We start from the raw sequence: 25355 nt of genomic DNA on the forward strand, positions 1-25355 counted from the left end.
CCCACCCAGACTTCTGAACCACAGACCTGTGGCTTAGCTAAATTTGTGTCGTTTCAAGCCACTAAGTTTGTGGTAATTTGTTACAGCAGCAGTAGGAAACTAATATGCCATCTAGAAAACAGATGTAGCAACAGACACACAGAGAACTTGTCCAAGTTCAGAGAGTGGTTCAGTGGAGGAGCTGGCCTGGGAACCCAGGTCTGACTGAAACCAACATCCATGGCTTACCTGTTGGAAGCTGAAGGCATTGGTGACAGAGGCAGATGACGGGTAAAGTGAGCCCTGATGCATGACGTGACATGACAGGGGCTGGCAGAGGGGATGGGAGGGATGGGCAGTGGAATCCATGATCTCTGGGGCTGGTGTTGGGGTGATACCCACAGCAGATGGCTGACACTGGTGGGGTCATGAGAAAGTATTGGGAATTCAGCAGGCTTGAGCAGAAAATTGGCTCTGAGAAATGGAGTCAGGTAGAGTAGCAAGGGCTGGCACTGGACAGCAGCCAGAAAAATGGCCCAGGTGTGTGGGGACATATTTGTAGCAGAGGGCCTGTCTGCTGCCATCTTGGACCAAAGTTGTGTTTTGCCCATCAACTAACTCCCCGTAGGATGGCAGAGATCAGGTGAGGAAGCACAGTGGCTGAGAGGCCCGTCATCACAGGCTTTGTGACCAGCCCACTGTGGCAAGCTGCAGTGCCCAGGGACTGTCACATACACTTGATGGCAAAACATCATGTCTTCTCCAATAGCGCAGTCAATACCGTAGTTACTACTTCATTCAAGAGGAAGCATGGTTTTATAATAGATTATTATCTTTATCTCCAAATATTCAAATAGCACTCTCAATACATAAATTAATCAGGTCCAGGATGGAAGGAGAAGGCAGTTAGTTCCCAATGACCTCTGGAAAGAATGCCCAACTCTCTTGGACTTGCCCCAATCAGGCAACTTGTGGGAGTGCCTTCTACCCAGTGTAGGGTTGCCATATAAAATATAGAACATTCACCACAATCTGAATTTCAGATAAACAATGAATACTTTTTTAATAGAAGTATGTTCCATGCAATATTTGTTCATGCAATATTAGGGAATACTTATACAAAAAAAGTATTCGTTGTTTATCTGAAATCCCAATTTAACTGAGTGTCCTGTATTTTTATTAAATAGCTAAATTTGGCACCGCTAACCCAGTGGTGTTCTGAAGTGGTGTCTTGTCTTATTTGGAGGAGGCTAACAAATGTCTTGATTCCTGTTTTGAAGCACACGGAGGATTTTTACAAAGAAGTGAATGGGTTCTTTCCTTGTTCCCAGAGCATGGGACTAAATGATGCCTCAGTTGGATAAAACGAAGAATCTGCTGTTGGTCATGATGAGCCAACACTGGAATGAATTTCTATGTGATATTGAGAAGCCCCTTAGAAGAAAGTGAGCAATAATTTGCCCTAGACAGCTTGAGCTGCTTCTGGAATCAAGGCTATTCGGGGTGAAACTTGAACATGGTGACATCCAATACTCACCACCTATAAATAAGGACACAAGAGGCTCAGAAAGCCCAAGTAACTTGCCCATGGTAACACAGCAAAGAGAAGTAGCAGGAAACAAAGCCAGGGTTAGGACAGAGCTACAGAGAAGGAGGTCTGAATGCCTCTTCATTCAGACTGGAAATAATAACACCAGCTAACATGTATTGATCATTTGCCATGAACCAAGCACTTCACCTGAAGCCCCCCATTCAATCTGCACAAAAACTCTTTTAAGCAGGTATTAGTGTTACTTCACTTTACAGAGGAGGATGTGGAAAGAAGGTACAGATGTGAGGCCCACGGCAGGCAGAGCTAGACTTCAGGGCCCAGGCTCCCAGCCACTCCAGGACAGCAGAGGGTGCAACCTGCAGGCCTACAGGCCAACTGAAAGAGGGGCCAGTCCAAAAATTGACACAACTGTCATAATCTGAATGGGATGGCCAAGCTCTCTGGAAGGATCAGAAGAATCGGCCCCACTGGCCTCCATTTCCACCCACCAGCTGAGGCTGCCGCCCCACCCTGGACCTGATGTGGCCCCCACCGCCTGCTCAGGGAATCCTGGCAGCATAAGGGACAAGCATCTGCTCCAAAACCAGGCTCCTACCTCATGACTGTACGACTTCGGCAAACTCTCCATGTTTCCACTGCTTGATCTGTAAAACGGGGGTCAGAGTGGTACCTACCTCACAGGATCCTTGTAATCAATAGGGAGTAACCCATAAGGCCATGATCACATTTGCTTGGACCAGAGCAAGCGCCTAATAAGTGTCAGCCACCAAGCACCCGCTCTGTGATGAGAGAGCAGGGTCATGGTTCTAGCAAATGGGTGAGCCGCCAAGGCTCTGAGTGATGGGAGAGCAGGGCTGTGGTCGCCACCTCCGGGTAGAGTGGGTGGCGGAGAGCAGAGGCTAGAGACGCTGCCCCAGAATCCTAAGGGACTGGGGAGGCAGGGCAGCTGCAGTGATGCTAGGAAAAAACAAACCCGAAAGGGGGGCGGGGTGTGCGTGGTTTTCAAAAGACAGCCCGGATCTGGGCTCCGACTGGCTTCGGTGGGAGGGGAGCTGGAAATCCCCACGCTGGAGGGTGGCAGTCCCGGGGGGCCCTGGGGCCGGAAGCCCAAACAGGGGGCCGGAGGTCGAAGCTGGGGTAAGGATGAGGGTGCAGAGGTGGTTCTCAGGCTTGATCCAGGTGGAGAGATGTGGCCGCAAACTGGAAATGTCGGGGGGAGGCCACGCTGTGGACAGAGGAAGCCGGAGGTAAGGACAGGCCAGGCCAGGCCCAGTGGAGGCCGCCCCGCCCGCTCCCCTTGCAGGATCCCGAACCCCAGACATCGGGGCAAGACGTTCCGTCCCATCAGGATTCCTGCTGCAGACACGCCTCGACGTTAATCGCTCATCACCTGCCCGAACGACTTCCGGGAGAGGCCGGGCGCAGGCGGGATCGTCCCTGCTCCGGGCCGGGCTGCCCCGCCTCGTTCATCCGGCCCCGCGGTGCCGGGGCGCCGCCAGCCCACCCATCCACCCTGTGCGCGCACGGGACGCGCGCGGCCACACGGGGGCGCTGGCGCCCGCCGCCTGCCTCAGCGCAGAGTCCGGAGAACAAAGGGAGCCCTGGGGACCTCGGCCTCCGTCACCTGGAGCCACCTGCTCTTGGGGCCGCGGGCCGAGCGCCACGCCGGCATCCGGCTCCCGCGAAGGAGTTAATTTTTGTTCAGCGCCGCTCTTAGAAATCTGTTAAAGAAATCGCTCCCCCCTTGATGGTCTTTCTCCCCAGCCTGGGGACAAAATACAGGAGCTCTGGGACTCTAAAAGTGTTGCTGGGCTTGTGGTTTTACGATTTCTGCTCTGTATTCTCCGTCTCCTTCCCCGACTTTACCAGGATCCTGGCCGCATCATTTTTCTCCCCTTCGGTTTATTAAAGTGAACTTCTTTTCCCGTTTGGACGAAGTAGACACACACCCTCGGGGAAATAGCGAAACAAACCAAACGCAGAAATCAAGAGAAAAGGGGGAGGAAGGCACCGTGGAAATCGGGTCTTGCGAAGAAAGGTAACCTCCACTGCACAGCTAGGTGGGCCTTGCCCTAAAACGGCTTTTATTCTCTAACTTCTAAATATACTTAAAGGACAGGGTGCAAAACCCTATGTAAATGTTCCCAGACGCCTTAATTAGGAAGCCCCAAAAGAGGCTAAGTTCAATCACCATCAATCACCAAGTACCTGTTGAGGGCCTGTAGGCACAAAGGCAGCTCATGAACTGCCCACAACCAGCCAGGCAGTGTGCCAGGCCCTGGACCGCGAGATGGGAGAGGCAGGCTGGGCTTTTCTGGGTGTTATGATTTAGTGGTCCCCAATTAACCCTTTTATCCCCAAATTGTTGTCCAAGGTCACATTGGACCGGGCTTTCTCCCAGGGCATTGCCGTCTTGGTTCAGCCGGCCTTTCTCCCTCTGACTCACGGCCCTGGAATCAGAAGGTGACGCTACAGGCACCTCGTCACTTTCATTCAGCCAACGGTGATATTGTATTTGTCCACCAAAGAGTACCCTGGGTCTCTCTGGCACTCTTCCCATTCTGAAGAGTAGAATTCCTATCCCTAAACCCTGCTGGTAGGGACTTCCCTGGTGGTCCAGTGGTTAAGAATCCGCCTTCCAGTTCAGGGGACGCGGGTTCGATTCCTGGTCCGGGAACTAAGATCCCACACACCGCAGGGCAACTAAGCCCACGCACGGGAACTACTGAGCCCACCCGCCGCAACTAGAGAGAAGCCCGTGCGCCACAATGAAAGATCCCGCTTCCTGCAACTAAGACCTGATGCAGCCAAAAATAAAATAAATAGAAATTATAAATAAATAAATAAACCCTGCTGGTAGCACAAGACGATGGAGAGCGAGTGGGAGTTGGGGGGAGAAAGGCAGGAGCAGACCCTGGGGACTCCCCTGGCTAAGGAGAGCCTCTTGGAGGAGGAGGGGGAAGGCAGGGAGCCTCTCCAGCGAAGTCCATCCGATACAGCGTTCTGCCGTGATGACAATTTCCTCTAACGTCTTCACTGTCCAATGTGGTGGCCCTAGCCACATGTGGCTTTCGAGTACCTGTAATGGGGTTAGTGTTAACAGAGACCTGAACTTGAAGTCTTATTTAACTTTAATCAATTTCACTTAATCACACTGGCTGGTGGCTGCCGTATTGGACAGCACAGCTCCAGGCAGCGACAGTGGGCACGTATGGGGAGGGGGCAGAATGGGGCAATAGGACACCATGGTTGATCTCGTTCTAATTTGTCCTACACCAGCTGAAACCACCTGCGTGTTTTCTCTCCAGTCCGCTTGGAGGCGTTGTGGTAGAAGTGGTGGTTGAGGGCGGGGTGGGAGTGGAAGGAGAGCACGGAGTCTTACAGCCAAGCAATGACATGCCGTAAATTGCTCTTAAGCAGCAATGGGCCGGGGATTAGAGGACTTTTCCGGGAGATACCGTTACTAGCAGACAGGGGTCAACAGCAGGGTTCCTGGACTATGGTTTCAAAATACTTTAAAGTGGACGTTGACTTCCTGTAACCAGTTCGCTCTTCAGTGATGGGTAAATGACAACCTCTCTGTTTCTCTAGAGGCAAGGAATGCTCTGAGTTGGGAGGGGCTGGAGATCATAGACAAATTTATCTTTGCAGCTAGAAGGGGGAGACCTCAATTATGCAAAAGTGGGTGATGCCAAGGGTGGTGGGGCGGGCGCATTCAATGACTTTTCCGGAATCAGTTAGTCCCTGACAACGATGGGATGAAAACCCAGGTCTTGGGTGCCCTGGCCTCGTGCTGTTTTTGCCGCTCAAGGTTGCCTGTCAAATGCCCTGTGACTCTGGGCTTCATAGAAATCACATCTGGCTGGTTTGGCCAACCAGTGAATCGATCAATCGAATTTCCTTCACGTGTTCAGATTGGCAGACGCCAGGTAGGAACTTGCAGCTTATGGGGGTGGCACTAGGGGACAGTGTTGAGACCAGAGTAAAATTTCCCCAGTTATTCCCTCTCCCACTATCTTTTACAGCGATTTTTGCTTTTCTTGGACCAGAACACAGTCAAGGTTCCTGAATTGCCCCTCAGTTGCATTTTGAGTAACAGACCCGGTTACCCAGATGCAAATAGCAAACGTGGGGTGGATTTGTAAGCCTTCATTTTTCAAACACAAGCCTCAGCAATTCTTCAGAATCTTCCATTTGTTTTTATAATATCACTGATAAGAATCATTTTACGAACCAAAAATGTTGGCCTTTAATTCTTCCCGTTTTGAAGACTATGCAAATTCAGCTGATGAAACTGTATGTGTGCAAAAGAGATGTCAGACAACCTAATGCACCTGAACTTGAAGGTTCTTTGAAACATAACATAACAGCAATGATAAGCCTTACACAGATTCTTCTTGGAACACTTGAAGAAGGAGAAATGGGCTGGACCCATGGGGAGTGGGTAATTCCTCTGGAAATATTAACATTTTGGGAGGCAGTGAATTCTACTCAAAATATCTCAGTTCTATACTGAGCTGAATCGCCTGGCATAAACAGATGAAAGTGGCTGACTTGCTCTCGTGGCCACTGAAAAGAATCCCAGCCTGATCGGGAGAACAGATTTCTGGGTTTCCCTGCCATCAGCCAGCCTGGTGGCCTTGAGCCCGTCACTTCCCCTTTCTGCACCCTGATTTCCTCCCCTGTAAAATTCGGGAGTCAACAGGATGGTTTAATACACACTTCCTCACCTTTGGGCCCAGTCTCCCTAGGAAGACCTACCCATGTCACTCAAGCCATTTGGAAATCCAGCAAACTATCAGAGCAGGGCATAGTGGCAATTTTTATTCAGATGCTCCTCACGTTTTCAAAGAAGCTCTTTCTTAAGCTGTTCACCGGTGTTAAAAGTGCCTTCTGCCCAGCACCACCCCCTCTATCTTCCTCGCCACTCCCTGGGACTGCTTCTGGGCAGTGGGTACCAATGAGCGTTGTAATGCTTTCCAGTTGGATGGCCATTTGTACGAGTTGGCTGCCTTCCAGCCATTTCATCTTAGGGGGGGTCTTGGGTAGGCACCTCCAGGCCTTTCAGCTGGGGCAGAGGAGGATTGGGGAATGCAGCAGCGTTGGCTCCAGACTCTCTTAAAACCAGGTTCAAAATAATATCCACGTGGTGCTAGTGGGTTCTCGGCTCTTCACTGAATCGCTTTAATTTTTCCAGTAGTCCCAGGAGGTGGGAAGAATAATAACAGCTAATAATAATCATAGCAAACACATTGCATTTCCCATGTGCCTAAGAGTTGCTCTAGAACCATGGGGTATCTGGATAAAAAGGTCTAAATGCTTGTCACACCTTAATTCATTTAATTCTTTGAGTGACTCTATTAAATTACAGCAAATCCCCTACATACGAACGAGTTCCATTCCGAGAGTGCGTTCGTTAAGCCCGATTTGTTTGTAAGTCCAACAAAGCTAGCCTAGGTACCCAACTAACACAATCAGCTATATAGTACTGTACTGTAATAGGTTCATAATACGTTTGCATTGTTGAAACTTCGCAACTTGAAGGTTCGGACGTAGGGGACTTACTGTACTACAAGATAGGTACCACTGTTTTCCTAATTTTATAGCTGAGAACATGGAAGACTCAGATAACTTAAGTTTTTCTCCAGGGAAGCCTTGGCTTGGAGATTCAGGCCATGTTCTAAGTTTAGAATCATTGATGGTGATCAGTCCTGGGATTCATGATTTTGCTTCAGCTGAAATGTCACAAGCTCCCTGAAGATGGGCCCAAGCTCTCCGCTCCCCCGCCTCCACCAGCCCATCCTAGGATTAATGACTCTTACCACAGTCCTTGGACTATTGTAGATTTCTCCTTTCGAATGCTTCTTTTATGCTACGGACATTCTTGAGATGTAACTTAAAGAATGAAATTCATAGTTTTGCAGGGCGCTCAGAACCACGTTAAAAGGGCTCATTAGCACTTAAATGTCAGTAGCCTTTTTATTCCTCTAACTTTTCTATCGGGTGAAGGAACAGCCACCCATTAAAAAACAAATTATTAAAAGAGAAATTCTAAATCTTTAAAGGAGAGAGGCCCATGGCAGCTAGGGTTCCCACCCCCTCCCCCTTTCTCTTCGCAGAACCAATGGGCGAGCAGCAGTTTGTTCCTTGAAGCTTATGGGGCATTGGAGTTCTGGTGTCCTCATTTTCCTTCCTTCCATTGATGTATCATTACTGCAGTGAAAAAAAAGAAGGGCGTCTCGAGGGCTTTTGAAAAAAAATGGGTGACTACTCAAGACATTTTGTAAAGGGGGGGAAATTGCGAGGAAAAGGGGCCTCAGTGGGGGGCGGAGGGGCTGTGAATGGGGCCTTGTCTGGCGGTTCTTCCAGCTGAAACCTGGTGCTGGCGTTCGTGGTTCAGTTCAAACTGTCACCTTTAGTTCTTTCTGGCTTTTCTGCCCTCGGCCCTGAACCTCAACAGATTGGGGCTTATTTACCTATTCACACTCGGCTGTGGAAGCTCATTAATAGGCTTATTAGCTACACCATTCATGGGAGGCCATTGACAAAAGGGGTTCCAGCCACTTGAAGAGGGAAGAGAAAAAAACTGTAAAGAGATTATTTTCTCATTCAGAAGCCTCGCTGGTGTGAAAGCTTTCCTAGACCCTCTGAGGTCACTCGAAGCCTAAATATGATGACAGGATTGGGGTTTTTTGTTTTTTGTTTTTTTTTAAAAAATTCCAAACATGCTTTTGCTTTTCTCAAAACCAAACGGTTTGCTGTTGTGGGCTTGCGGGCTTCACTCACTTAAAAAACGGACACTCTTAAGGGAATAAGGGGCTTTTAATGGATTGGTGTCTTTTCATCCCTATAAAGAATAAATTCTGCAAACTGCATCTGGACGTTGAAGTAGGTGTTCTTATTTGTCATTTTCAGCGGAAGGCTTCCTTTTTATTTGACGTACATAGAGCCATTGATGAATGGGGGATAGGGACGGCAGCTTCCTGCACCACTAATTTATGTGAGAATGTGTTAACAGCATTTTCAATGGCTGATGGATTCCTTGCAGGATGGGAAAGGAATCTGTCCTGAGACACTTGAGTTCCCCATTGGCGGGGAATATAAAGATGTAAGTGCCAGCCTCTGAGCAGGCAGACGCTCAGCCACGTCTCTCTCCGTGACCCCTGGTCTGAGATGTTGAAAAGGTACTGATGTGGTCACAACAACTCAGGTGTGGTGGATGGCTGAGGGTCACCTGGCTGAGGTGTCCATGAATTAAAAGGTTCTGGGACTGATCCGGGTTTGAAGACTTGACCAAAACGCATAGCCCTCCCCCAATCATATACATGAACTGATTGTTTTGCTTGAGAGTCAGACTATTACTTTTGCTGTCACACTTCCAAAATAGAATTTCATAGCCATTTGCCTGAAGCATTTCAATGGATCTGTTACTCCTGGCTTTTAGGGAATTTTACATCAAAGTTCTCTGAGATGTACTGTGAAGAAAAATGATTTTCTAATGATGTGGCACCTTGAAAAAATATTTCCGTAAATGTTATGAAGTGTCCAGTGTCAATGACCCATGAGCAACTGCATTTCCAAATTCAGGAAAAGTCGATTTCCCAGGTCACTCTGGTAATACTGCTCCATCCATCTTCAGGACTCAAAAGCACTTCTGGGTTTAATGATCTTTTCTAAGGAAGAAGAATTAAGGTTTTTATCTATATTGTCTTGGACTTAAGGCACCACTGCTTAGGAGCTGGATGAGTGAGGAAGGAGAGAAAGTATATTAAAGAATAAATTATCCGGTAGATACAGCCTAGTGGAAAAGGTAAATGGAAGATACGAACTTTAACCAGTTACAGCTTGGCATTTAGTTGAAGAATCTGAAGATTCAGGGAGAGGAATTGATTTGCTCGAGGTCATACAGCTATTTACAGCAGAGTTGAATCTTTAGAACCCTCCGAATTTATTGATCCAAATATATATTACCAAACAACACTTTTTTTTTTCTCCAGTTTTGAACTTTTTCTAAGAGATCCAGATTCAAAGTCAGGCTCAGCTGCTGCCAGTAACCAGCTCTTTAACCCTGGACAAATAACCTCGCTCAGCCTCAGTTTCCTTACCAGAAACTGGGACTCTTACTCTGCAGGGTGGCTGTGTCGATTAAAAAGAAGACTCTATTCCGTGTGTCCCACCCATAGCAGGGCCTCCATAAATATTCGTTTCTTTTCTCACTGCTCTCGTTTTGAAGGACAGAGCAGCGTAGCGTCCAGCAACCATTCCCAAGTTGCTTCCTCTCCTCTCAAAGTTTCAGTTGCATTACATTTCTCCCCCCAATACCACGCAGACGCATTTTAAAGTCTCTTTCGTGGGGTAGAGCAGGCATTCTGTCATTTGTTTTGACTTGAAATAAGACAACGTAACGCAACCGCCCGGCAAACCGTCGGTCAGGCCAACTCCCGAAGGAAGGGGGCGGGGGCGGGGGCGCGGGACCCGGCCTTATTCACCGAGGATGCTGCTGCCTCTCTCCGTCCCGGAGCTGGCCGGGCCCCTCGCCTTCCCGGCCGGGGTCTTGGGGCCGCTCGCAGGCGTCGGGAGCCGCGCGGAGCAGGGGCGGTCGGGGCGCGCGGCGCTGATTGGCAGAGCGGGCGCCGCCGTCCAGGAAACGGCTCGGGTTTCAGCGGGGGCGTGACCCGCCGGGAGGGGGCGGCGGCGGCGGCGGCGGCGGCGGCGGCGGCGGCGGCGGCGCGGGCGGCGGCGGCGGCGGCAGTGGGGAGCGCCGCGGAGAGCCGAGCGGGCGGGCGGCGGGTGCGGAGCGGGAGGGCGAGCGAGCGAGCGAGCGCGGCCGCCACAAAGCTCGGGCGCCGCGGGGTCTGCGCGCGGCGTAGCTGGCCCCGCGCGGCGACTCCTTTCCATGCTGGCTGGGCCCGGCCGCGAGCCCCGGGCGCCCCGAGGCCGCGGCTTTCCTGCGCGCTCCGAGCGTTCGCAAGTTGCGAGCAAAGTTTGCTGGAGGAAACGCCAAGCCTGAGTCCTTTCTTCCTCTCGCTCCCCAAATCCAAGCGCAGCCTGCGGGCGTCATGCCCGCGCGCCTCCGCAGCCTGGGGTGCGCGTGAAGCCTCGGAGCCTTGGCGCCGGCGAGGACCCAAGGACCACTTTTTTGGAGGAGCTCGTCGTTTGCTCCGTCCCGACCCACGCCGGGCGCGGGGACAGAGCCGATCGCCGGGGATCGTTGCCATTGAAGGTAACCGCCGTGGTGGGCCCCTCGGGGAGCCTCGCGGGACGGGAGAGTGGGCGCCGTGAACGCCCGGGCCCCCGGGTGCACGGTCCCCCGAGCGGAGGGCTGGCACTGCGGAGGCTGCTCCCTGTCCTCCCTCTTTGGCTGCATAGGTGATGGGGGAGCTGGGTGCGTGCTGACGGCTGGCGTTAGGGAAGTTGTGCCTCTAGCACCCCCATCCAGATGCTGACATCTGCCTCTGGCGCTCACACCCGCCCCCCTGTCAAACTCCGGCCGGCGCACTCCCGCCAGCCCGGCGAGATCCTCCGACCCCAGAGCTTGCGGGCGAGCGGCGGGGCTGCCTCGCTGGTGGCACAGCCGCGCAGGTCCGGAGCTCGGAGGGGCATCTAAGGGGTGCCTCGTTCCGGGGCCCGGGGAGCACCCGTCCCGTCCCATCCAGGCTCCGACGGGGGTGCCCTTCCCCGGGAGGGAGCCGCTGGGGTGGGGCCGGCGACACCTCTGTAGGGTAGGAGATGCTCGGGGGTGGCACATTTGGGGAGGGGGCTGCTCCGGTTCCCCGACTGCAGTGCCGGGCGCCCCTGGCCCGCAGCCGCCGTCGGCGCTGGAGGGAGCCCGGCGCGCCTGGGGCTAGGGGGCGAACTGGACCGACTTTTTCTAGTTCGCTGCCTGCTCCGCCGGCAGCAGCTCGGAGATGTCGAAAGCGCAGGCGAGTTCTAACTTGCGCGCTCATTCTTTCGGCGGCTGGACCGCGCGGGGGAATCAGCCGGGGGCCGGGCCAGGAGCTGGCTCCGACCCTCGCGGCCGGAGGGCCAGGCGCAGAGGTCCGGCCTGGGGGCGATGAGTCTCCGCCGCTCCCCTCGCCGTCCGCTCCCTTGCAGACTTTTCTCGCGACCTTCCTTCCTCTCGCCCAATTCAATAGAACCTACCCTTAAAGGCAAACCTGCTTTCACCCATTATGTGTTTGGTGTGAAACGCTATCAACATTTAAAACCCCATTGTCCCCTTGGTCCCAAATCCCTGTAAATCTTCCACTGGCCTCGACTCATTTTCATCTGAAAAGCCTGTTTAGTTTGAATAGAAAAGCAATCGGGAGCCCCCCCCCCCTCCGTGGAATGTCAATTAAAATGCAGATTTCTCTGAGCTCTTTAGCGCCCCGAGAAGGGGGAGAAAATCAGATATTCCAAGCAAACAAATGAAAGAAGTGCCACAGTGAAGCCGGGTTGGTGGTGTTCAGTTCTCCTGAAGCGGCGGCAAGTCCTCATTGGCTTGCCAGCGTTAACAGGGAGGAGAAGGTGGTCCCAGGTCAGCCTGTATTTTGTATTTTTTGAGATTTCAGTATGTTGAGGAATCCCCACACCCACCGCATTTGACCCCTTGAGAGGCCCCTGCCCTGTTAGCTGTGGGGAGAAGGGGAGTTAGGGAGGCTCTGAGCCAGGACGTGGATCTGCCCCCTGGGGGACCTGGGCGCCCCCCACCTTGCCTGGCTCTTTTGACTGTTGTGAAATATACTGGGAACAAAACACCCAAGTGCTGGTCATGGGTGGGCAGGCAGACAGACAACCTCTTAGGGGTAGAAACTCAGGTAAGGCGGGCGCTGTATGGGCTGTCTTCTTGGAGGGTTGGGGGGGGGGGTTTGGGAACGTTCTGGTAAACCGAGGAGCCCAGCATCGACCTGGCATAGGGACCACTCCCCAGCCAAGCCCTCTCGCTTGTCACTTTGCCTGTCTTTGGGGGCAGGCTTGTGCCGAGGTGAAAATGGACCAGGGGGACGGGTGGCCATGAAGAGCCATCCATCACTGGGAGGGTGACAACTCCTCCCGCGCCCAGGCGGAGAAGAGAGTTCCCTTTCAAGGGGAAAAATAAACACGCTGGGGCTTTCACTGAGGCTCAGACTCCAGGAGGGATTATGGTATTGAAGGCAGGAAGCCGGGATTGTGGCCGCCAGCGGCATGCTGGGCCTGTGTTCCCAACACCGAGCCTGGGGACCTCATTATCCTGCCTAGGAGGTCCCTCCATACTTTTGTCCAGTCTGGTGAGGAGTTGTGCAGACCTGCCGCCCTAGGCCTCCACCTTCCAGAGATTTGGGAAGGGGGTGGCCGCGGGGCCTGGACCTGGACCTGGAAATGGCTAAAAGTCAGCTTCTGGTGCGAGCTGATGGGATGAATGAATGGTCTGGGATTCAGCTGAGGTCACTCACTGTTCACCTTGCCCTGCCTAGAGCAAAGGAAGCTCCTCTAGGCTGGGACAGGTGGGCAAGGGGGCTGGGGAAGCAGCCTGGGGCCCACTCTCCTGCTAGGATTTAAGATTGTTCCTGTGAGGCAGAAAATTCCCATGCATTCTGGAAATGCTTAGTAAATCAGTGAGAATGTTTGTGTGTTTTCCTCCCACGTGTATGTAGAAATAGATATGGAATTATCTTTTGAGGCTCTTAACTTGAAGAGGAAAGAAAAGTTGGCCAAAAAATCCTTCAAGCCGTCTGAAAACAGGGTGGGCGCACATGCTTTTCTTGCTTGTGCTGTGAATCACACCATTTCACATGTGCTTTCTTTGAAGCAGAGATTTTCTTTATTCCTCCTCTGCAAGTGGTGCAGCATCCTCTTTTCCTTCACCCACTTTAATCCTTAGTTAAGGCTAAAAGTTTTTTCTGACGTAGCTTTGGGGAGGCTCCAGCAGTATTGAAATCGTATGTCATTATTCGAAATATCAAGTCATGCAAAAAGCGTGGGGTTCAGAAAGTTCTCACCCTTACCGTCAATCCTATAAAATGTGGTTCGTTCATATATAGTTCACAGAATCTCTGACTGTGTGGATCAAATTCCCTAAAGTTTGTGCATTTCGGTTCTATACTTAGTAATTGATACCGAACGAATTTAAAGTTATTTGGAATCTCCTAAGCGTGGAAAATTTTCTTTGCCTTTGGATCAAATGAGTGAACAGAATAGCAGGTTGGGCACCGCCTTGTAACTTCTGCTCTGAAATTTTAGCCAGTACGTTAGCATACTGAAAGTTATTGGCCCAATCACATACCTTGATAATAATTTACATATCATCAGAAGCAGCATCATTAATAAATGCCTGTGATATTCATCAGAATTTGCATTTGCTCCATTTCTTAACCCACTCTGTCTGAAGACATTCTCTAGGCCTGGGTTGCCATTAGTCATAGTGGAACGGGATTCAGCCCTCGAATCTCTTTTTGGATCAGCTGCTTTGAATGTATTGCAGTTCCGTTCATTCTTTGTAAGTGGCTGCTTAGCGAAAGATTGAAATACATTTCTGCGTTTGAAAATGAATCTCGACAAGTGTAAACTGGTGGGAATTTTTGCTCGCCTTCCTGGGGTTCTTTTTACTTTGCTGGTCTCCCTTCTTCCTGAGGGCTCCAGTGAGGGTGGAGCAAACCACTTCGCTCCAGCCCCCAGAAGCAGATGCCTCTGAAGCCCAGTTGGCCTGAGAGAAGTTAATGAGAGGCTGGGTATGCCAGCCCGAGCATCATTAACTTGCTTTTGTAGTTGCCCTTGAAACCAAGGTCACGTTGCTTCTGCTTTTTGAGGGCGGTAGAGGTGACAGTGGGTAGGAGAAGAGAGTACACTTTGCCTAACTGAAGTGGCCGCACGTATCTGTGTCCTGTAGCTACTCTTTTTTTATCTCTGTTTCTTAAAAGTAGGCTTTCTAAACGATCAGCCTAACACCTTTTGTGGACCGGTCTGGTGGAAACCCCTGGGACTCACGTGCGGAAGGAAGGCATTTGCAGATAATGAAAAGGAACTGGGTTGAAATGAATTGGCGTTGGGGAAGATTTCACTGACTTGCCGACTCTCTCTCCTCTAGAGGCTACAGCAGCAGCAGAAGTGGCTGCAGGACCAGCAGAGGCTGTCACAGCACCTTGGTTCCCGAGCCCACCGCCGGCTGAAGGCATTGCTGCAGGCAGCCCATGCTCATAGAGGAAGTGTGCAGATGGGATTAACGTCCACATGGAGATATGGAAGAGGACGGGGGATTGGCACCGTAACCATGGTCAGCTGGGGGCGCTTCGTCGGCCTGGTTGTGGTCACCATGGCAACCTTGTCCCTGGCCCGGCCCTCCTTCAATTTAGTTGAGGATACCACGGTGGAGCCGGAAGGTAAGTTGTTTAATTTCACTTTCAGGGTACCAAGTTTGTTTTGGGATTTGTCCGGGGAAGTGGCACTTAGGTCAAGGCCTGTTTGAGAATCAGCTACCCCTTGCGTTGTAAATGAGTCTTCCAAGAGCAAGGGAGAGTGGGCTGTCTGCTCCCCGCAAGCCAGAGATTACGAGAGAAGGTTCCCAGCTGTCACACTGCAGGCAGAGTGGTGTAGTTTGGTGGTTTCTTGGCATGTGCGTTTCTCTGAGCTGGGTGAGGGAGATGGCGGGCAGTGTATCCAGTGCCCAGGAGAGCCGTGGAAGGGGAGCTTGCAGCTGAATGCCATCTAGGGCTTCCTGCAGGAGCATTCTTACCGGAGAGAGTCTTGTTCACAATGTAAAGAATTGCTGTTTTCGGACAAAAGGAGTCACTAAGGGAAATTGCCAACATCTGAAATGCTGACATTTTATTTTCATTGTTTAAGGAGAAAAAGCAGCCTCTGAAGTTCAGCACAGAGATGCTTGACACATTACATTCTTTTGAGCCATTCTAATTCATAGTACTTAAGCAGTACATCACAAAGCGGCAGATTCTATTTTAGGTCAATTTGAAGTGTACCTGGGCCTTTCCTGAATCTCTGAGAACTTCCAGATCTAACAGGGTGTGCATTGGTGTTTCAGCTTTGGAAATTACATGAAGGCAACACATTATGCATTTTGGAAAGTACAGAAAGGCATGAGGCCAGTTGTGAGCACCAAACAGGGCTGAATTATCCCGCCGGGCAGATTTGGAACCTCCTCCCCAGGTCCTTCTGAGACGTCGGTAGCCAAGCCTTGACTTGGTGCAGCACTGAAATCTGTCATCAGTAGGGAATATTGGTAGCTGAGCTATTTTTCAAGTGGTAATCTGAGAATAAAACGGCAGATCCTAGCACTCATCGCCACTTAATGAACCTGTTTGCTGAGAGCCCACCTGGTGCCTGCTGAGCTCGGGGGCCTGAGTGGGCTGGGGTCAGCTCAGCTGTTCTGGAAAGGCACCCAGCACAGAAGAGGACCGCAAGCCCGTCCAGGACCACGCGGGAGGGAGGGCTGTGTCCCCATCCGAGGGGCGCTCCCGCTGAGACCCTGAGTCAGGAAGCATAAAGGTATATCTTTTCCTAAGACGGAGGGACTTCTTCCCAGAAGCAATCCAGCAGTCGTGAGATGAGGCTTGCGCCCTTTTTCTTACACAGAGGTACGGACGGAGGCTTTATAATGAACAGGTGCGGTGACATCGCCGAGGCTTCCAGATCTCCGGGAAGGGAATCTGGTAGGAGCTTGTGTCTGTGACTGCCTCCTTGTGACATAAGCATGGCTGTAATGTGCAGTGGTGATGCATTTTTGAAGGGCTTAACTTGAGGGAAAAGGGTCCTGGTTTCTGAAAGTCATGCCTGTACTTCTTTAATTTTGCTAATAATTAAAATGGATGTTTCTCTAATTGCCGGTTTTCCCCCCGAGTGCGTGGCTCAGCCCACACCGAGGCAGCTGAGCTGGGATTTCCCAGGAATGGCCCAGGTTAGGAAGAAAATGTCATTTTTCATTTAGACTTTCAGGGCAGCATTATTGGGAGTTTATTTCAACATAAAGTGTAAAATGGTCCTGGAGGACTTCTTTTTATCATATTTAATTATTGAAGAGAGTTTAAAATATGTGTGCACATACCGGAAGAAAGAGGTGAGGCAGAGAGGGGGAAAAGCAGTGGACAGGGATGAAGTCCCCACGGTGGTTCTCTGTTAAAAATGTGCATCCAACAATGTGAGTATTGTTGGAAGCAGGTCTTCCCAACTTGGCATCTGTGGATGCACTTGCGGGTTGAGGGGAGGTGCCTGAATTCCCTGAAATGGTAGGTCATGTTTTGCAGATGTCCTTCTGTGCATATTTCGGGGTTCATAGCTCCTATGAGGTTTGCTTCCAGAGTTGTGAGAGGTTAAAAAAAAAAAAAAAAGATTTAGTGGAAGCGGCGAAACCCTGCCAAGAGGTGACTTTGGAAAAGCACACAAACCCCTGGACCTCAGTTTCCTTCCCTTTCTGTCATCTGAGGGTTGGATGAGACAGTCTTCAGGGTCTCTTCATTCGTGCTCAATGAATATTTACATCCTCAGAAGCCTTCTGATGACCTGCCTCGAAAGCTTGCTGGGAGATTTAGGTGGGCCTGGCCGTAAAGTGCAGTTAGCACAGGGCCTGGCGTCTAATGAGCACCCGGGACGTGTTGTCATAATTGTTCCCAGTGAGCTGGGCACATGCATCTTCCCAGTCCCGTGGGCTGGCTGTGTCAGTTGCCACAGTGTCAGAAAACATCTAGGCTTTTGGAGACAGTTGAGAAGAAAGTTGCTCTCTAATGGAGGAGGCCCTTCGTGTTTCCAGGCAGCTGTGTTTGCTTTCTGTAGGGTCTGTACTTCCCCTTTCAACTGATTTGAGCCCTAAGATGGGCTCTTCCAATGCCGGAGTTTTGCTTTGGTGTCAGAGGTTGTTAGGAAGGTAATCTAAATATAGATGAGGAAGAGGAGATTTTAGCAACTGGAAGCAGACTAAGTAGGGCAGCTCCAGTTTAGGCCGTGGTACCAGTGAATTGGAGGGAGACAGACAGAGAGTCCCCCATCCATGTGTGTGCATCAGTCCCTGTCTGTCCTCCATGGTGACTTTAACTGTAGCTTTGGTTAAAATAAGTTCAACCTTGACCTTCTAGTGCACAAGGCCTTATCTTATTTTTGGTTTGCTAATTGGGAAGCTCAGTTTAGATAATGTGTATTGGGCTGGACCAGAGGAAAATTTGTCCAGAGAAAAAGGTGACTAAGTTCCAGGAAGGAGCCCGAGCCCTAATGCTAGAGGGTCCTTTTCCAATTGTCCCAGCTTTGTACGGTATCATGTCATCTATCATCACCCTATCCCATCCATCATCATATCATGTATCACATCATCTCATCTACCATGTATCATCATATCATATATCCCATCATCTGTTATATATCATTTCTCTCTGGACACATTCTGAAGTGGTAGCAGTAGGTTTGGGTCTACTCAACTGACTTAAGAAAATAATCTCTAGAAGATTTTAGTTGTTAATATTCCAGACTAAAAATGAACATTTTCAACTGGTCATTCCTTTTTGTAGGTGACCAGCTGCGAAGGGTTTAAACTCAGTTGACTCAAAGGGGCCAGTCCTCAATGCCAAGTACTGTTCTGTTGATTAAGATTCTAATTATTTAAAGTATAGTCAAGCTTGATTACCCTGGGGTGGAGGCGACTCTTACTTTCAAGTTCTTCCTGACATTGTCACCTACTCTGGTTAATTAAGTCATTGTTGACATTAACGACATCTTTGTTTACATCAGCCCAGTAGGAGCTAAAATAAAAGGGCTTTTCCAACCCAAAACCCTTAATTACTTTCCCACCCTCCACAAAGTGTCATTCTGAAAAGCAACAACCTGGGAAGAAAGTAGTATGCCTTTTTTTTCTTTTCTTTTTTTTTTTTTTTTTTGTAATCAATTTTTGGGCAACCTTCTGAGGTAATGCTGACTGATGTTGAGTTGGTCCAAAGTTCAGTAGCAGAGAGATCGAGCAGGGGGTCCACACGGAGACCTCCCTACCTCAGATTTTTCCAGTATGGTTTAAGTCCTTTGTTAGACGTACTGTAAATGCCATGATATCAGCCATACGCATTTAATTGCAAGTTAAAAGAAAAGAAAAAAAGAATATATCCGCATACCAAGAATGAATGATTTAAAATAATCTTCTGTTTTGTATTATCTGCATCTTTGTTCTTCAATATGAGTGTTAATATTTAAGAGTTGACTGTAACTTGATAGTTAGCTTAGGAACAAGGACTTATTCTTGGTAAATTAAACCAAACGTAGGCTTATGCAGTTAAATACACAATGAAGTACACATTCTTTATTAGTGTATAAAGTATTTCACAATTCACAGACAAAGAGCTGTGTTTAATATTACTTCTAGAGCAAAAATTTGGCAAGCCCAGAGAATTGGTATTTGTATACTTTCTATACTGGCTTGCTCTCATCCAAATTCCAAGTGTGTGTGTGTGTGTGTGTGTTTGCCTTTTTATTTTAACCAGTTAAAACACTGAGTACCTACTAGGTGACTAGTCCTTGCTAGGCCATAACTGAAGACTTGTTGCTCTCAAGTGTTTCTCACTCAGTTGAGGGTGAGAATTCAAATAACTAGAGCAATCCAATATGAGATGTCTCCAATATCAGACTTAATGAATAATTACATGGTTATGAAATAACTGGGGTAGTGTTTAAACAGGAAGAGTTTTGTTTAATGTTTGTATTCTCAATAAAATGTGTCCAGGAGCCCTCCCATTTGCAGTCTCTTGTTTGGGTATTTACTTATCCAGGGTAATTGTTAAAAGGCTACCCCGCTCTTTCATCAGAGTCTGGCTTAATTTTACATTTCCATTAAAAATGCTGTCTAATTTTAGTCTTTAAAGGAAAATGTGGGAAATTGATTTTTGGGTGCTGGCATCTTAGGCTCGGTAGGAAATACAGCTTGTGTGCTACTTTCCGCTGTGTTGATTTGATTCTTAGCAGGGTGCTTGCCTTGGTAAGCAATTCAGAAGTGATTGTTTAGAAGTTTTTCAGGCTGTCGCACAAATGATTCTGATCCAGTGGGTTTTATGAGGCTGTGCAAAAAGGCCCATGGTCTTTATTATTATTTTGTTTTCCTGGAGGGATGACTTTAGCCTTAGGTTTTGCATCCTTTTTATGCTTTTGCTATATCCAAGTGCGATTTAGAGATGGCTCTGCTTTTCCTGCTTCCCTGGCATTGCAATGCCTGATGCCACACCCCCACCCCACGTCCTTCTCTCTGCCTTGCCATCTTAGCAGTAATTTCTTTTAATTGATGGTGACAGTGCTGAAGGCCATAAGTGGCTGAATCGTGAACCTAATGTAAGGGCTGAACGTTTGGCCTTAAGCCAAAGAGGTGGGTTTCTGATCATTATATCCAAGATGAACAAACCCCGAAGAATTCAGCTTTGACTTCTTAGAGGCTTAGAGGCTCTTGAACTTGAGTTTTTAAAGCTATGCACAACTCGTGTTCCATTTAGCGGACAGTGTTTATCTTCATGGGAAGCCTTAAGGCTTTCTGGCAGCCCGAGAGTCTGCACAAACTGACCACTTCCTCCTGCTTACCCAGATAGACCTGGAGTGACCCAGCCAGGTTCAGCTCTGGCTTTCCTGGATCAGGGAATGTGAGGAGGTGGGGAAGGGAGCTGAGACGGAGTTCTGTAAAGAAGTCTGGTTGAACGAGCTGCTGGCCTTTTCACTATTATGGTCCCCCATGTCTTGGAGATGTTTCCTTTTGAAATTAACAAAGGTCACACTTTTCCCAAGTTTTTTTTCCCCCGTGCTCTGATTGTTACTACCCCATTTTTGGGCATGACAGGAAATCCAAAATGGTAGCCACATCAGTGGTAGATGGTGGTTGCAGGCTTTCACTGGCCTCTGTATAACTTCAGGCTTTTACCATTTATATAATCATGCAAAAGGATATTTTTAATTATCAGGCTAGACCACTGTTGTCCATGAAGAGCGCAAATCAAGTAAAATAGGCATGCGTTAGAGTTTCAGTAATTTTGGTTTTAGGAAACTTGTACCATGATGGAGTTTTAAGATGTTGGGTGTGAGCTGTTGACATTTATTCCACTTTGGAATACCATAAGTAGTTACGTCCCATTCTGGACTTTTGCCATTTCATGTGAATATTAAAAATTTCAACTTCTTTTTGACTGTACTGAGTCAGGGAGCTAAGGTGTGGCCTACTCTTTGGTTTAACCCCTGTCCAACTAAAGCATGGTAAATTCCGAGTCGTGTCTGAATGGAATGCACATATATAGAATGTCGGGTCGGGGTGAACATGTTTTATGGGGAGGTCAAAAAAATAGCTTATGAGGAAAATACTGACAGATTCAGAATTGAGGTCAAGGGACATATATATTTTATGATTTATATACAGCACTTTACTTGAAAGAAAGAACCCAGTTCTGAGCTCTGACATTAATACAGTAAACTCTGTATATATTGTCATGATTATTTTCTAACACTAGAACTCCTTCTGAGTTACTATGTGTGACCTCTTTTAAAGGCCAGTTTACTGTTAAGTTTTGCCATACATAACCAGCTGTAATGTTTTAAAAATATCAAGACATCGAAAAGGCCAACTTTGTGTGTTGCAGGGGGCAAGGGGGTAGGAGGTAGGGAGGTGCTATAAAATGAATAGAAAGATCTTTATAGTGGTGAGTTTAGGGTTTAAACTCTTTGAAAACCCTTACACTTCAGATTGTAAGTAGGCAGCGAGTTTGCCCCAAAGGAGTATGGCTGCCTTCAAGGCACCTCCTTCCTTTGGGAATTCCATGGCGGTCCAGTGGTTAGGACTCTGCGCTTTCATTGCCGAGTGCCCGGGTTCAGTCCCTGGTCGGGGAACTAAGATCCCGAAAGCTAGCTGCACAGGTGGTGGCCGCCCTTAGCCCCCGCCCAAAAAAAAGGCACCTCCTTCCCATCCCGCTAAGCCTCCTGGATCTTGACCAAAACTTGTTGCCTTTTTAGCTGACCCAGGTAGGTGCACAATTAACTATACATCCTAGGGTTCAAACAGAAAATCACTCAGATCTTTAAAAGACCAGGAATCCTCTATGTAATTAGCCTAAATTCTGCATCTGACTTTTTTTTTTTCCCATAGGAATGAATAAAATCATTTAAAATGGTATGTAATGTGCTTTCTGGGGACAGAAGGAAGTTGGCCTTGGGAGCTAGACAAAGCAGATTTGAATCTTTCCATTATCTACTGGTGCTGTGACCTTGCATAAGTTAGATAACCTCTCTGAGCCTCTCTTTCTTTATCTAAAAATGGGCCTGATAACATCTATCTTGAAAGGGGGACCAGGAAGATCAGATGCAAGTGTATGTAAAGCCCGTACAGTAGTTCCTGGCAGATAGTAGGTGCTCAGTAAGTGCTAGTTTCCTCCCTGCCCCACCCCGCTTCCTTGTAGAGGTAAAAACCTGAGATAGGATGTCAAACCAATATTTCTGGGATGTTTACCCTACGATATACAATGACAGATCTTCTGATGAGAGGCGTTTACTTAAAGTAGAAAGGGAGCCTCCCCAACCCTTTTTATTATCTTGGGCATTTACAGGTCTGGACCTTGGGAGTGGGATTCTCTTGCTGCTTGCAGTCCAAATGGTTCAGGGTTGACATTTTTTTTCCCTGTCGAAAAAAGTCAGTTGCAGCTGTGTAATAACGGCAGGACATGTGCTTCTTAAGGAGCAATATATTTTGGCAAGGAGTTCTGTGCTTGGGGCTTCCAAACAAAGGATCGTGAAGAGGCCCTGTGAAGAAGGATGCAGAGGGACTTCCCTGGCGTCCAATGGTTAGGACACTGCGCTTCCACTGCAGGTAGCATGGGTTCGATCCCTGGTCGGGGAACTAAGATCCTGGATGCCAGGCGGCACGGCCAAAAAAAAAAAAAAAAAAAAAAAGAGAAGGATGGAGAGAGGTTTATGGGATTGGTTGGCGGGGAAGGGGGGTGTCACACGCTCTGCTTTTGTCCTGGCCCGTGAGGGGAGCTCCATAGCATGTCACGATAGGCTCTGCCAGGTTGGCCTGTAGTGGCTCCCCCCGGGCAGCCTGCTGGGCCTTCCTTAGGTGCACAGGTGGCTGGGCTTCCAGTCTTCGTGGAAGGGAGCTCAAGGAGATTGTTATGGGACCCATGGTACTGGGGGTGTGAGTGGGGGTGGGCAGTGTGGATGGGGTCGCATTCTATTAGCCCATTCCTTGAGAGGATGAGGATGCAGGTGATGGTAACAGTAATTCTTATTACCATTTATTAAGTGCCTGCTGTGTGTTGGACATTGTGCTAGGTACCTTGACATATTATCTCTAATCTCTTTTCCCCAGTTTTATTGAGATATAATAGACAGCACTGTTTAAGATGTATGGCATAACCATTTGAGTTACATATATTGTGAAATGATTACCACAATGAGTTTAGCTATCATCCATCATCTCATACAGACACGAAAAAGAAAAAGAAAAAAATATTTTGGGATTAACTCTCTTAATGACATTCACATATACCAACCATAGAGCAGTGTTAACTCTAGTCATCATGCTGTACATTATATCCCTGGTACTTATTTCCCTTCTAACTGGAATTTTGTACCTTCTAAACCACCTTCCTCCAATACCTCCTCCCGCCACCATCTCTAATCTTAGTAATGCAGCTGACCCCAGCTATTCACATTCCCATCTTACGGCTGAGACTCTTGACTGAGACTCTTGGAGACGAAATGATTCCTCCAAGGCCCCACAGTTAGTGAGTGTGTGTCCAGGCCTTGGGGTAAATTTATTGGTGCAACAAAGATTTCCCAGTGGACTCCTCTTTCCTGAGCAGGTGAGTCTTCTGTGGAATACTGTGGGGACCTCCTCATTCTTAAATCTGTCGTTTGACTCTTAAACATGTAAGGACACTGCTGGTTGATGCTGTTTCTTCTCATCTGTCCACATCTGTTCCCCTAAAGCTATTTGAAGAAAAGTCGTAGGCAATAAAACCATTCCAATAACTACCACTTTGTGATTCTTCTGGAACGGCCTCTGGTGGTATGTCGCTTATTGGTAAGGAGCTAACCCTCTCTGCTGCGCAGGAGACCAGAGGGAGACCGCGCTGAGTCCGGGTTGGTGTCGTGCGGCAGGAGTCAGGACAGGAAGGGCTGCCCACAAGGCAGCAGCACGAGGCCATCCCGTTTTCCTTGTCCCAGGTGCTTCAGGCGGTCTGCCCTGGGACCTGCTCAGTGTTTTGGTTGTTTTGGTTGTCAGTTTGACATTGTGTCAAGCTTTTCTTCAGCATTTCTGGTTTGAGATTGGGTCAAGGCCTACCTCTGCAGACCGGTATACCTGGGGCTCCTGCAACCTGTGGTCATGGACAGATACTGAGCCTTCTAATGTCAGAGGCTAGGAAAGCAAAAATAAATAAATAAAAGGGGGCGGGGTTGGGGGAAAGGGAAAAAAATTCCAAGAACGAAAGGGCAGGGGCAGCAGCACCTATATACTTCCTGTAGCCTCGGCCAGGAAGGGTGTCCCGAGGGAAGAAAGAGGCCGGGGAGCAGAGCCCATTTTCAAAGCAAACAAAATTCAGTTTGGTGGTTTTAAAAAAAAGAGAGTGAACTCTGAGCGGTTCCAGCCCGATGTGGAAGTGAATCAAGCCTGGTTGAGTCAGTTGCACTCTGCGCCAGCCACGTGCTCGGTGACGCAGAAGACACAGGCATTCAGAAGGGGGGCTCCGTGGGGGTGAGAGGTTGTAGGATGCTTCACTGGAAGGTGGCACTGCCCGTTCCCTCTGAACCTCTCAGCCCTGGTGCAGCCGCAGCTTCCAGAGCCAAGGTCATTACTACGGCACACCTTTCAGATTGCAGCGTAATTGCTGTGGCTCCTTTGAGTTTGTCCCCCAATTATGTTGAGACCCTACTACGTCCTACTGTGTGCCGGGCTCTGTGGGGATAGAATGACAAGCAGAGAAGTCTCAAGTCCTGTTGAGTGGGGGGCGGGAACTGGGACTGGCATTTGTCAAATACTTGCAAAAAACGAGGGGGCACTTCCAAGCTGAGGTGAAGGTAATCGGAAGTAAAAGCATGGTGTGTCTCAGAGGGATTCGGGGAACCCCGAGGAGGCCAGGCCAGGCGGGGCTGGAGGCAGCCTACGTGCCACGTTAAGGATTTTTCTGGGTCTTCCAACCGGGCACCTTCCTGAGGCTGGTCTTGAAGGCAGTGGGTGCCGCCTTGATTTGCTGGCAAGATCACCACGTTGGCCCTAGTCAGCCCCGGCCAGATCTGCCGGCTAGGTTGCTCTGTGCCCACTTTGGGAATCGTCCTGACCTCTCTGCTGTCCGGTGAGAGGTACCTACCCTTAAAGGTATGGCGAGTGAGGAGGTCACGGGCAGCCCTCAGCCGGCACTTGGGTGGGCCATTTCCTCCTGCTCCTTGACAGTCTGGAGCTGCAGTTCCTTACCAGACCTACGTGGAGGCAGGGAGACGGCCCCGGGGAGCCACGGAGACCCAGTGAACACGATTCTGGTCCCTTCTTGGGGGCCTCACCTGGGGACTCAGAGATTCAGACAAGGCTCCTCCTCTTCCCATGGAGAGGGGTGACAGTCTCAGCTTAAGAAAGGACCTGGTACGCCCTGTCCACGTCTTGGGAAGCCAAGATGCTGGGAGCCTTGCACAGCCTTTCCAAGAGCAAATGCTCCCGAGGGTTTTGAAAGGGGCTCTATTAGGAGGTAAGGGCTCTTCAGAGTTTGTTTCCTTGAAGTTTTTACCTCTATGCAAATAGGCGGCTTAGGGTTGGGGAGAAAGGTTAACCACCACGGTGGCGCCTATCTTAATTTGGAATTTCCTGAATGAATGTGGTTTCAGTCCTCAGGCACAGGATTCCCATAGGGAGACTTTTTCTCTTCTC

General features: G+C 49.2%; 1 protein-coding gene across 15 annotated transcripts in view; it reads left to right on the plus strand.

Annotated features, from left to right (window-relative positions):
- The first annotated feature begins 10544 nt into the window (after positions 1-10544).
- Positions 10545-25355, plus strand: part of FGFR2 (fibroblast growth factor receptor 2) — a 102149-nt gene continuing 87338 nt past the window's right edge. For 9 of the 15 annotated variants that reach the window (XM_059900557.1, XM_059900558.1, XM_059900566.1 and 6 more), the window contains exon 1: positions 14618-14868. In XM_059900557.1, the coding sequence (XP_059756540.1) occupies positions 14703-14868 (166 nt within the window). In that variant the 5' untranslated portion in view covers positions 14618-14702. Of the gene's footprint in view, positions 10755-14576; positions 14869-25355 lie in introns of those variants that run through there. The other 6 variants (XM_059900562.1, XM_059900563.1, XM_059900568.1 and 3 more) reach the window with 1 other exon arrangement.

This window comes from Balaenoptera ricei, chromosome 16 (assembly GCF_028023285.1).
Source record: "Balaenoptera ricei isolate mBalRic1 chromosome 16, mBalRic1.hap2, whole genome shotgun sequence".
NCBI lineage: Eukaryota > Metazoa > Chordata > Mammalia > Artiodactyla > Balaenopteridae > Balaenoptera > Balaenoptera ricei.